At 31.8% G+C, this 13113-nt stretch overlaps 1 protein-coding gene across 2 annotated transcripts in view; it reads right to left on the bottom strand.

Moving 5' to 3' along the window:
- The window catches only part of LRRIQ1 (leucine rich repeats and IQ motif containing 1), a 185824-nt gene that overhangs the window by 154483 nt on the left and 18228 nt on the right, over positions 1–13113 (bottom strand). For both annotated transcript variants that reach the window (XM_033117564.1, XM_033117565.1), the window contains exons 9-10: positions 12699–12851; positions 10582–10732 (exon numbers count right to left, since the gene is read on the bottom strand). In XM_033117564.1, the coding sequence (XP_032973455.1) occupies positions 10582–10732; positions 12699–12851 (304 nt within the window). The remainder of the gene's footprint in view (positions 1–10581; positions 10733–12698; positions 12852–13113) is intronic.

The raw sequence follows: 13113 nt of genomic DNA, 5'->3' as shown, positions 1-13113 counted from the left end.
CCCAGCAGACCTTCATTAGTAGGACTATCATACATGAAAGACAAAATTAAGAACATTCAAAATGTTTAAAAAAGTCGGCGAATGCAAATGATACTGACTTTATAAAATAATAATGTCTTAAGGCATTCCAAACACACATGCACACACGCACACTTAAAATACACGGCAATAGAACATTAAGTTGGAAGGAAGTTTAAGTATTCTGTGACCCTGGCATTGCCTTGGAAAAAGAAGAAAGTACCAAATAAATTTAGATTTGGTAAATCAAGAGGCATGGTGCAACATCTACAGTAAACCAAAATAGTAAAAGAATATAACCAGTAGTATAATACAAAGGAAAAATGAAATAATTTAAAATCCCAACCAAAAAAAGGCAAGAGAAAGAGAGAGGGGAAAAAAAAAAAAAAAACAGAACAGGCAGAACAAATAGAATCAAATAGTATGACAGATTTAAACTTATGTATATTGATAATTGCACTTAATTATTGATTACATTTAATCGATTATTAGAGACTAAACTCTACAAATCAAAGCTAGAATTTGCTAGGCAGCTTTGATAAAAAAACAAAAACAACACATTTTTACAGTACATAAAAGAAACATACCAAATATACAACTTGTAAATATTGTAAGTAAAAGGAAAGAAAAAGATATATTACTATATAAGCACCAAACTAGTGATTCTCAGAGTGTGGTCCAGAAATATCGCTTTCCCTGTCCCCTCGCCCAACTTCCACAGAGATGCTTTTAAAGGTTCCATGGAGTCAAAATTATTTTCATAATAATTCTAAGACGTTATTTGCCTTTTTCACTCTCAATTGTTCAAGAGCACATAATGGAATTTTCCAGAGGCAACATGAGGTGTGATATTTTAGCAAACTGAATGAAGAAGAAAAATATGGAAATCCAGCTGTCTTGTGTTAAGCAAAACATTAAAGAGATTTGCCAATATGTGTAACAATGACCCTCTTCTCACTCTTTTTGTTTAAAAATGGAGTTATAATTTATAAAGCTGTTATGAATGCAGCTTATTATGTTAAGCTGTGAAGAAATTAATAAAAAACACTTTTCTACTTTTTCTCTAATACAGTAAATATTGACAGATATAACCTACATAAATGAAAGCTGTTTGAGGGAGGCCCACAATCATTTTAAGAGTGTTCAAGGGCCCTAAGTTAAAAAGAAAGTTAGTTTGGTAATATCAGACAGAGACGACTAAGACAGAATGCTTTACTACAGATGAAAAGTGATATTTACAAATGATAAAATTGGTCAATTCAAAACAGAAGTATGTGACAATTATGAATTTGTATGCAACAAATAGCATGGCCTCAAAAATATTTAAAGGAAAAAAAAACTGGCTATAAAAATAAAGATATATTATCTATAATCATCATGGGAGTCACGTGTATAATTTTCTCCATGACTATGCTAACATGTTCAGTACCCCATTTAATCAACAGGCAGTACAGCAGAATGAGAAATGAGATAGGCAATCCTGAATTTCAATAAACGTGCCTATTTCAAAACTAGCTCTATGAATATAAACAAGTTTCTTAACTTCTCTGAGTCTTTGCTTCTTTTTATTTTTAATACTAATTTTTGTTTCTTTATTTGTGGAATGGGGTGATTTCACAAATAATACTATTGAAAGAATTAAAAATTGAGAGAATTAAAAATAATATTTTGAAGTAGCTTGCATAACAGTCACATGTTAGGTACTAAAAATGATAGCTATCATTGTTTCCTAACAATTCTCCTTGATAAAAACAAGGAGTTTAAAAACTGTAACTGCAGTGACCAAATAAGGCTTTAAAGAGAAATGTTTGAGCTAAACCTTGAAGAAGGAATAGGATCTTGATACACACTCAAAAAAGTCTATACACAACTGATTAAACAATAATTTTATCCAGTCAATGCATTTGGATCAAAAGGGAGAATCTAGATGAAAAGGAAGTTAGAATAAATTGCCACCCATCCTGTTTTAATCTTATAAATTCTTTGCTGTTAAGTGAAGGATGAGAACCGAGCAAAACAGACTTAAGGGAAACCTTACCTTGGAATACCATTACTCCTCAATATATCTAAGAAAATGATTTTTTTCCCAGTCAAAATTTCTGGCATTCCTTCCACTCCCCATCCAAAACAAAACAAAACAATACGCCCCTCCCCCCAAAAAAACCCACAAATAAATAAATAAATAAATAAACAATAAATAAATAAAATTAAGAGCCTCTTTCAATGGACTTAAATATAATAAATATAAAGGATGTCTTAAACATTCTTGGGTTTACTGCTTCAATATATTCTTTTTTAGCTCTTTAAGAGTTTCTTAGGTCCCACAGAATAAAACTGAAGCCAAGTGTGTTATCCCTCAAAGGGCCCTTGCCCATGGCAAAATTAGCATTTGGATATACTTACTACAAATATCTATTTCAAAGAATTCCTCCCACAGAAATGAGCCTATAGTCTAATAAAACATTCCTACCACAAGGTTGGGGGTGGGGGGAACACTCCTGTAAGGAACAGACAAACTAAAGATGTTAAATTAGGCTGGAGGTTTTCACTAAATAAGTGCTTGGTAAGCATCTCCCTCTTTTAGCTCCCTCAGTGATTGATATGTTTGACAGTTATGTACAACAGGCTGAGTTGCATTTGAGATTATTAATTTTAATTAAAAAGTCCTTCAGGATTCATACGTGTTGTATGGAAATAAGAATACTGAAACAGGAATCAGGAAACCTGGCTTCTAGCCCCACCTCTGCAGGAGTTAGATGAAAACTATGTTGGTCTGTTTTTTCATCTGTAAAGTAAGAAGCCTAGACTGGCAGATCTGTAAAATCCCTTTCAGCTTTGTACTAGGCATGTGTTGCATTCCAGAACTAAAGAGTAAGCTAGCACCATCTAGTGGTATCCAAAGAATTCACTAAGTATATAATAGTAAACATTTCTACAAGAAAAATATCCAGAGATTTATTTTATTTTACTTCATTATTTTTTCTAATGTTTCAAAGACAACATCGGGTAGCAAGAATTAACCCAGGGACATTTCCCCTATGAGATACGACTTAGTAACGAAGCTATGCAAAAATGTTGAATTATTTCAGTATCTTTCATACTTATACTAGTATTACTTTTCCAGAGAGAAGCATGACCTGAAAATAAAGCAGTAGCAAAACAACAACAACAATAAAAACAACAACAAAAACTTTTAATAGTTCTATCAATTTAAATTTATAATGATGTTTTCTAGCAATGTTCTACCTGAAATTTATAAAAAACAAATAACTGCTGGTATTAAAAAACATTTTCCAGATTAAAGTTTTCCTAAACTAGCAGAGACAAAAGCTTTTTGAATAAGGAAATAAAAATGACTGCTTGCTTTTACACATTAACATTATACTTAGTTTCATGTTTACCAATATTCAATAAATGAAATATAGCAATTCACTGTATTCTCTTTCTCTATATATAAATACATATCACTAAGATAACCTTGCTGAAAGTCAGGATAGTCAATTGTTTAGTTTATTGCTGCATCCTCAGTAATGTCCCAGTGCTGGGTTCTAGTGCCTGGAAAAGTGCTTTCATACAGTAGGTGCTCAATAAAATCGCTCATTAATAAACATACTAATGAATAAACCTTAAAATCATTACATTTTCAGCATAAAGAATTGTAATGCAGTATCACAAAATAGTGATAATCTTAAATATTAAATGCACATTTATCAGAGAGGCAGTATGAGGTAATTAAAAAATTAGGTACTAAGGATAGACTGCTGAGTTTTAAATCCTGGCTTATCATTTGCTAACTGTGTGATCTTTGATAATTTACTTAACCTCTCTGTGCCTCAGTTCTTACCTGAAAAACAAAACAACAAAAAAGAGATTTAATAGCACCTAACTAAAGCACTTATATGAAAGAAAATGAGTTAATATATACAAAGCACATAAAATGCCAGGTGGTAAAAACAAAGTTATCTATTACTATACTTACATTAAGTCATATTTTAACATTTATAAAACAATTTTGAAAGTAAACTTTATAAAACTATTTTTTAATTTTTTCAAAATTAATTTCAAAATGTTTGTTCTAGAAAGTCAATCAAATTCAAAATAAATATGGGAAGAACAAAGAAACTAGATTATAAATTATCAACTATTTTTCATTTGGTTTGGCTAGTCATTAAAAAACTAAAGAAAAAATACACAAGATTTTCCACAAATCAATTGCGTAAATTTTAATGATCACTGTGGCAACATCCATTTCAGAAATATTTTTTCCAAATTATTTGTAGAAAACAAAATGCTTTATCAATTTTGCCTAAAATTTACCCATGGGAAATTTTAGGCAAAATAAAACAGCATGAGATATAATAATGACATTGTAATAAACCATTATATTTAACTGCAATCCACCCAATGTTAAATTGAGTTATAAATGATAGTCACGTAACTTAAAAAAATCATAAAACATTTGAAATTAATAAAAAGTATAATAAAATATCTTGTTTGATTAAAATAAATTCATCTGTAAAATCATCAACCTAAAATGAACTTAAGAACTTAAACCAATTATTTTTGTGCATTCAAAATATGCATGAATAACTCAATTAAGTCAAAGTATTCTACAATGAAAACCTTGCTAATAAAATGGAACAATTATACAAAATAATATAAAAATGTTCACAGTGTTCTTTAAATTCTACAAAATTTGTCTGAGCCTATAGTTTATATTTTACTACATTTGGCTAGAGAATAATTTGTACCTAAATATGTAACATATTTTAGAGATATTTTAATTTATATTTCAGTTATGATAAATAATATTAACCAAAACCATCTCTTTCCATAGCCACAGGGTACAGCATGTTTAAATGTTAAAGGCAATAACAAAATTATATTAACTTTGTGACTTTCAATTATAGAATTAAATTTTAAACTATTACTTAAAAAAAGTATATTTCACATTGTGTTTCCATTTCTACATTTAAACAGTTTAATTAGAATGGAAAACATTCAGCATAAATAATTTCAAATGAATTGCCTTAAAGAGATTGACACATTTGCTATTCTCATTCATTTAAATGCAAAGAAGGTCAAGTAGAAATGTGCATTAATGTTTTCTAATAAAAATAATTAGAGCTAAAATTACATATTAACTACTGAAATAACTATAGCTTAGTAAGAATTAGGAAGAAATTACACTTGAAACTACACATGTAAAATATGTGGTACTGCTTCCAATTTTATTTCACCTCCTTAAGAAATATAGCATGGAATAGTAACTTATTAACTTTTAAACACAAATCTATCTTTGTGCCCCTTCATCAATTTATCACTGAAAGACAAAATCTATGCTTTTCACTTAGCTCAACCAGAATCTCTGTAAGCAGTCCTGAAGATGAAAACAGACTCCAACTGGTTTTCAGAAAATCTACCTTTCATGTATACTGTTCTCACACTCAATAAATACAGTGTTTTCATTGTATCCAACAGACAGCAAAGATGTCTTTTACCTCCTTTGCTCTGTACTACATAAAGATACCTCAGGTACATCAATTAATACGATGGCAGTTTTCACATAAATCTTGCAGATATCCTATCCCAGGAAATCTACTGGCTACAAAAAATCCCATAGAGTACTGCTGGCAATGAAAATGAAAGTGAATGAGAGTTCAAGCATTTCTTTTTACAAACAGCCTTTTTCTTCTAAAGCTTGCTTCATGTGTGTGCCAATATAGTAACAGACATTATCAATGCATTTGCCTTCATTCCAACAACAACAACAAAACTATTTCTATAGATATTTTAAACTTAAACTCTAAAACGAAAACAAAAAAATGTAAATCATAAGTATCATTATTTCCATATGGGAGAAATCAACACAGACACATAGGCAAATAAACGCATTAAAGAATATTGTACATTATATTTTCAAACGTATGCCTTGAAATGCTTGCAAAACAAAAGCTTGCTTTGTGCAAGAAACTATATTTTCCCATATTTAACAAAGTGGGAGATGCTTGTGACTGCCTAGATCCTACTCTCCCCATACCTCCTCCAGAAATTTATAAAGAGTAAAAGGAAAAATACACACCATTTATCCTTCCAGTGTAAATAGGAAATAAAGAAATTACAAGCTGAAATTTTTTCTAAGTGGGGTACTAAGTATCCAGGAACAACACAATCCAGGCTGAACAACATATCATCCAGAGAGAATTATGGAAACTGAATGAATAAATAAGAAGTGGAAGCTCCCTGGTGGTGGAAGAACCGATGTATTATCAACAAGACCTTCAGAAAGAGAGCATCATCCTGAGGGGGCTGACAGTGCTGAGACCAAGTACATAAGTTGAATTAATAAATGCAAATGCTATGGTCTATATGAGAGAAGAAATATTTAAGTTTGGATCCAAAAAAAAAAAAAAACCAAATCTATATTGTACATAAGTACACACCTAAAACAAGTGATTCAGCAAGATTACAGAAATTATTTTTAAGTGGCCAAGTAGGCAAATACAAACAAAAAGAAACCATAGCAGGACAAGGTAGAATTTAGTCTCAAGAGCATTAAAGAGACAAAAAAGGGAACTTAGAATGTTCAGGCTAAAATGCACAATGAAGATAATACAGTTAAGAACATTTATGAAATTTTATGGAGCAACATTCATAAAGCGGAAATCAAAGGATACACAAAAATAATAGGTGGATAAACAAACAGACAAATTTAAACTAGCTCAACTCCCTCATTACAAGGTAGATCACGTAGACGTAGAACACCTAAAACAAATGATCACTAAGGTAGAGCTTAAAGATGCAAACATAAACTACATTCCAATAAAAAGTAAAAAATAAAAAAAAACAATCACCTCCTCCTCAAGTACACATGAAACGTTCCTGAAAATTGACCACAGGTTAGAAAACCACGGTAATTCCAAAAAAGCAGAAATGGTACAAAATCATTCTTTGACTATAATGCAATAAAACTTGAAAGAATAACAATAACAAAATGTCCTTTCCATATGGAAATTTAAAATCTTAGCTAAGAGATAAAAACATCATAAAATTGTGGAACTGATGAAAATACCTATATATCAGAAGTTATGAACTAAGCAGTACTCAGAGGAAAGCTTAGAGACTTAAGTATTTATGTCAACAACACTGAAAAAGGATAAAAAATAAAGGGATTGAATATTTATCTCAAAATTAAAAAAAAGAAAAACATAATAAACAAAAGAAATCAGAAGAAACCGTTATTAACATATATTAGTGGAAGGAATACAAAATGGTACAATCCATATAAATGGTATCTAACAATATCTTCCTAAATTACAGATGTCCTTTATCCCAACAATATCTATTGTGGGAAACTAACCTAAAAATATATCTGAAAAAGTATGAAATGATGTAGGTATCAGAGTAGTCACTATGGCAATGGGAAGACTGGAAAGCATCCAATGTCCATCAAACAGGGACAAGTGAAATAAACTCTGGTCCATCCACACAGTCGAATACTATGCAGCTATGGAAAAAGAATGCTATGAACTCCATAACATGTGCTAAGTGATAAAAAGCAAGATAAAGCACAGTACTTAAAATGTTCTATATTTCCTGAAAGCCAGGATTAGCATATATACATATATTTCTTAGTTATATGTATGTATGTATATTTATATACTCACATATAGACACATGTGCTGCACATATATACATATATATGTTATCTATAAATAAATACAAAATCATTTATATATAAAAGTAGATGGGAGAACAGAGTGAAAAAGACAGGATGAAAACAAAATCTCTTTGAGCATGCCTTTTTTAAATGTAGTTTAACTTTAGAAACATCTGTTTTACATATGAAAAATTAAATTGAATCAAAATGGAAAAGTGAACTAATTATATTTTAAATTCATAACAATCACAAAGATAAAACACTTCAGGTATCACTTTGGGGGACAAAGCACAAGGATAAAAAGAAATGCAAATAAATCTTAAAATTAACTTAGTTTTATATTTAGTAACATTGGCATTGTTTTCAAGCTATTTTATGGATATTATAAGAGAGAGTGAATAGTTATATTAATGTTGTTATCAATCAAGGATTACAGTGTAAGAAACAGAAATACAATTATAAAGTTTAAAAATAAACTTGAATTGGAGAGATCAGTATTTTATATCTTCAATCAAATTCACAGGGCAGGACAATTTGAGTATCAAAAAGCATAATAAAGCAACTGACTGAAATATTCTGTATTATAAAAAATTTCTGAGTTCATAAGAATACTAAAAAAAGGAGATGGGGTGTGGGGGAGAGAGAGAGAGAAAAAAACAAGTGCACAAACTAAGCAAAATAAATAAAGCGAAAAAAATTGTTTAGCACAACTGAAAGCTCTTATTACTTTGTATTTGTCAATACAAAGGCAGGCATTTATCCCTGTCTTTCCTCTACAAACTACTTCAAGATAACTAAATAGTTCATATTAAATAAAGGATTCCAGCTTAAAAATATGGAAGGATCAAATTGGAAAAGTAACTTTTAGCATCCCCTATTGCATTAATGGATTCAGGCCACATTAATCAATGAATGAAAGTATTATGTAAAAGGTTGATAAAGAACTTTATAATGGAGGGTTTAGGCTATCATTAGCTGTATCCAATACTCAATTGTACCATAATCTACAGTAAACAAAGACTGTATGATTCCTAATTTAAGGCAATAGGACACACAGAGCACCGCCTATGAAAAAGTCTTGCTGAGAAGACTGAATATGAATCTAACCAAGCGTTTGAGCTAACTTTCATTTACAGGAAATGCAAGGCTTAGTGAAAAAATTTCAATGACACTAAAAGGAAGTAAATGGACAAATCCAGAACGGGGGACATGGTATAGGAAAATTAACATAGGCCCGGCAACAAATCAGTGGCATAAAGGAAAAAGTGGAAGGATTGCTACAGATTAGAGAGATTTCAAAGACCTATATAAAAATAATATGTATTATGCATGATTCAAATAAAACCAGATACATTTGGAAAAATAAGAAAAATTGTATTATGGATTATCAGTTGATACAAAAAAACCACAATTAATTTTATTCGGTGTCACAACGCACTGTGGTTTAGTTAGAAAAAAACCATACTATTAAAAACCATTTCCTGAAGTATGAAAGGATGAAATTATATTTTGGGGATTTGCTTTAAAAAATTAAAATCAAAACCAAGAAAAATCAATGATGAAACACACGTGAATATAATTATATGGAATCTTCGTGTATTTATTTTGTAAATGTTTGAAGTTTTCAATAATAAAAAAAGAAAGATAAAACAAAACATAAGCAAACAAACAAAGCTATTATCAAGGAGGCCTAAATAGAACCAGGTCTAAGCAGAGAAAGTCGGCTTGCTTCACTACCCATCTACTCCCATCCCACTCGCAGATACTTCAATCTAGATCATATTTCCTAATGATTGTAGACAGAGGAAGTGGAAAAGATGGAACCATTTGGGGGTCCGAAATTTTAAACCATCAGTATTGTACCAGAGTCAAGTTTTTATCTAGTTCCTGATTTTTTTTTTGGCAGTCCTCATTATACATTAACCATTGTTTAAGCCCCTATCGAGTCCCTTGAGAATTTCACAAGTTAAATAATAAAAAGAACAAAATAGTTTAAGCCGGGTAGTAAAGAATATAATGAAGCTTTTATTTTAGAATTATCATACTGACCACACCGTATAGAAATTGAAGTTGGATTTCAGTGGGTAGAAGAGAGAAGTTGAGCAGTAAGAAGTAAGAGCAAGAACAGAACACTCTTTCATAGAACTTGACAGCAAAGGAAGACAGATGAGGTGATGGTCGAAGTGATCGCAATAGAAAGAATTTGACATAAGACAGGTGATAAATGACGGAGTAAGGTACCAGAGGAGACTGATAGATACAGTATTTATAGAAATAGAAGGACTGGCTTTAAACAAGGAAAGACAGTTTCATTGCTGGATTATATGGATTATAAAGTATGAGGGTGAAAACAGATATAGATATTCGGTATTCAGATATACAAATGGGGGGATAGGGAAGATTAGAAAGATTCAAACTGATGAATTATTTCTTTTAGGCAGTATTAGTGGCCTCATCTAAAGAAGGAAAGGTTAGTGCAAGTGATGTATGTAGGCAAGGAGAGTAGTGATGAAAGGGTTTACCACGAAACAGTTATGACAGTTGCTGACAAGTGTAGAAAGCGTTGGATCCATAAAAATATGATGGCACCAAACTGGGGCATTATGTTCTCCAGTGGAGCTCAGATCACTACTGGTAATAAGAAAAGTAAACGGGAGGTGAATATGTAATAGAAGAGCTTCTAACAACTACGCATTTGCCAGTGGTGGGGACATATTCCTTTTATACACATTAAAAACAATTCTATTTCCTTGGCTAAATTACAATAAAGATTTTAAAAGTATGGCCTGAATAAAATTTTTTTAAAAAATTGTGATGGTGGCCTATTCTTAAAGTGAAATAAGTGAAACAAAATATAATCACGAGAAATAAATGTCTATACATTCAAATTCCATTGTTCTCACCAATTCGAGTGATTTTATTATGTGATAGTTCAAGATTCTGGATATTAGTGCAGCCATCGAAACCATGAAAAGAAGTCAGTTGATTTTTATTAAGAAGAACAACACAAAGATTTTCCAAATTTTCACAGTTGATAGTCTCAATATTATTTTCCTAAACAAAGAAGAAATGTAATTAGTTTTATTTCAATGGCTTATTAATGAAACATTTAAAGCTGGCAATAAAAGGAAGAATGATACGATCTCCAAATGAATACCTGAATCTCTAACTTTTAAAAAAGCTGTGTAGAATGTTATACTACTTAGATAAAAATATTAAGTAACCTAATAAGTAATTAACTGATTTTGTAATTACTAACAATCTTTTAAAATATACAAAATACAGAGGATTATATAACAACATATTTCAATCTAAATGAACAAGAGTGAACATTGGGTCATAGTTCTTACAGAACTATAATTTTAAAGAAAGCAAACACTGAAAAACTTGGAATCTCCCATTTCTCTTCCTCATCACTTCCTTTCCAAAGAAACGCTAACATCATGAGTTACATATATCTCATGTATATGTTTATAATTGCACTATATACACACATCTCTGCAATGCATAATATTGGTCTCCGTGTCCAGATCATGTGTCAAGGATGCAACAGCAATTCTGTTTTTGAAAACCTCAGAGAGATAAATGGGCTTTTCAGAAATGTAAGGGTTTAGTCCACTGCATCTCTCTCAAAAATATTTATGAGTATAGCCTTTGTCTAATGGCGTGAACTTAATACGAAGCATAGGAGACCCACGGAAATTTAAAAGAAAATATGTTGTTGGAAGTACCACCAGTTTGAACTGAAAAGAATATAATTAAAAATGAAAAGAACCCTGTAGGGACTCCTCCACCCCTGCCCCACCGCCCTTCTATGGGGAAAAAAAAAAAAAAAAAAAAAAAAAAAAAAGGCTGAGAGAAATTCCCAGCTGCAAAACGGGGCACTTTTAGGGAAAGGAAGTATGTCTTGAGGATGGAATCAAAAGACCAGTGGACAGAATCAACAGTCACAGAGAACTATTACCCTGGAGCGAAAGAGAGTCCTTAATAAGGAACTGATGATATGTGCCCAGTTATGGACCTGGGACTGCTATGGGTTTGTGGTTTTCTCCCATTTTGAGTGGCATTGACGACTGCAATTAATGAAGCCTCGTCTCACCATCGTACGTGGGTGTTTGTGTGGCAGTGTGGAGAGGGATGGTAACTTCTTATTTTACTACACACACGTCTGAGTTGAGAGAACTATCAGAGCAGATCATCTCCAATTGGATCTGATTTAGATGAGAAGACTCTGTACTTCAAGTCTGAGTCTGATGCCATAAGTTGATGAGACTTGGGGGTCTTTGGGACATGAGAGTATTTTGCATGTGGAAAAAATGTAACTCATTAGGAGCCAGAGGGTAGACGGTGGTAGACTGTTACTTTGAAAGCCCCCAATAAACCTAACAACCCAGTATTTATACATCCACACAGTTCCCTGCCACGTGAACTCAGGGCTCGGCCAACAGAACATTAGCTAACATGATGGCAGTAGGTGCTTGATAAGCACTTGTATATTGGATCTTGCCGTTTTGGATTCTGATATCCTGTAAAGAAGTCCAAGAGGGTGTGTGTGTGTGTGTAGGGGGGGAGGTGTGGAGTGGGGGTAAGAGAGAAAGAAAGAGATCGAAATCCCAACCTCTCAAGGTACCAATCACATAAGACAAGGCATTTTAGACATTCCAGCCGCAGCTGCAAATTATATAAGGGACCCAGTCAACACAATATGAAACAGAAGAAATGCTCGGACAAGCCTGGCCTCAAAATAAAATGTCTGTTGTTGTAATTTACTAAGAAATGTGGTCATTTGTTATCCAGCAAAAAGTAACAAAAGCAATCATCTGCAAGAAGAAATAACTAATTTCCAGGACATACCACCAAATCATCGTACCTCTATAGTCCTCACAAATTTTTGGCCTTGATCATAATGTACATGTTATTTTAGTAAATGTTTCTTTAAAATATTCTTTTCTGAAATGTAAATGTGAATCCACTTTATATTTTATTATAACAAAAATAATTATGAGAATAGAGGGCATACCTGTACATCAACATATTTCAGTTTTTTGCAGTTACTCAGGCTATGCAAAGAAGTTAATCCACAGCGTTGAAGAGACAGAAACTGAAGATTTGTACACTCTGCCAGTATGGAAAGACTACAACCTGGCAAATCTTGAAATGTAACTGTTGTAACCTAGAGAAATCAGGAAAATTGCCATGCACAATATTAGTTAACAATAATGAATATAAACTACATTAACCTTGCAACATTGTTTTAAAAAAATCATCTAAAAATGATATATATTGAAACCCACATTTATTAACAACTCAATTTCATTTCAGCTCTCTGGACTCTTGTTCCCCATATAGAAAGGCAAAACAATGCAATCATCCACCACCAATTCACGTTCAAAAGGAATATGTATAAAACTAATAACAATAATTTATTAGCTCAC

This window comes from Rhinolophus ferrumequinum, chromosome 10 (genome assembly GCF_004115265.2).
Source record: "Rhinolophus ferrumequinum isolate MPI-CBG mRhiFer1 chromosome 10, mRhiFer1_v1.p, whole genome shotgun sequence".
Taxonomy (NCBI): Eukaryota; Metazoa; Chordata; class Mammalia; order Chiroptera; family Rhinolophidae; genus Rhinolophus; species Rhinolophus ferrumequinum.
Note: the sequence above shows the minus strand (reverse complement) of the source record. Positions and strands in the feature narration are given on the sequence as shown.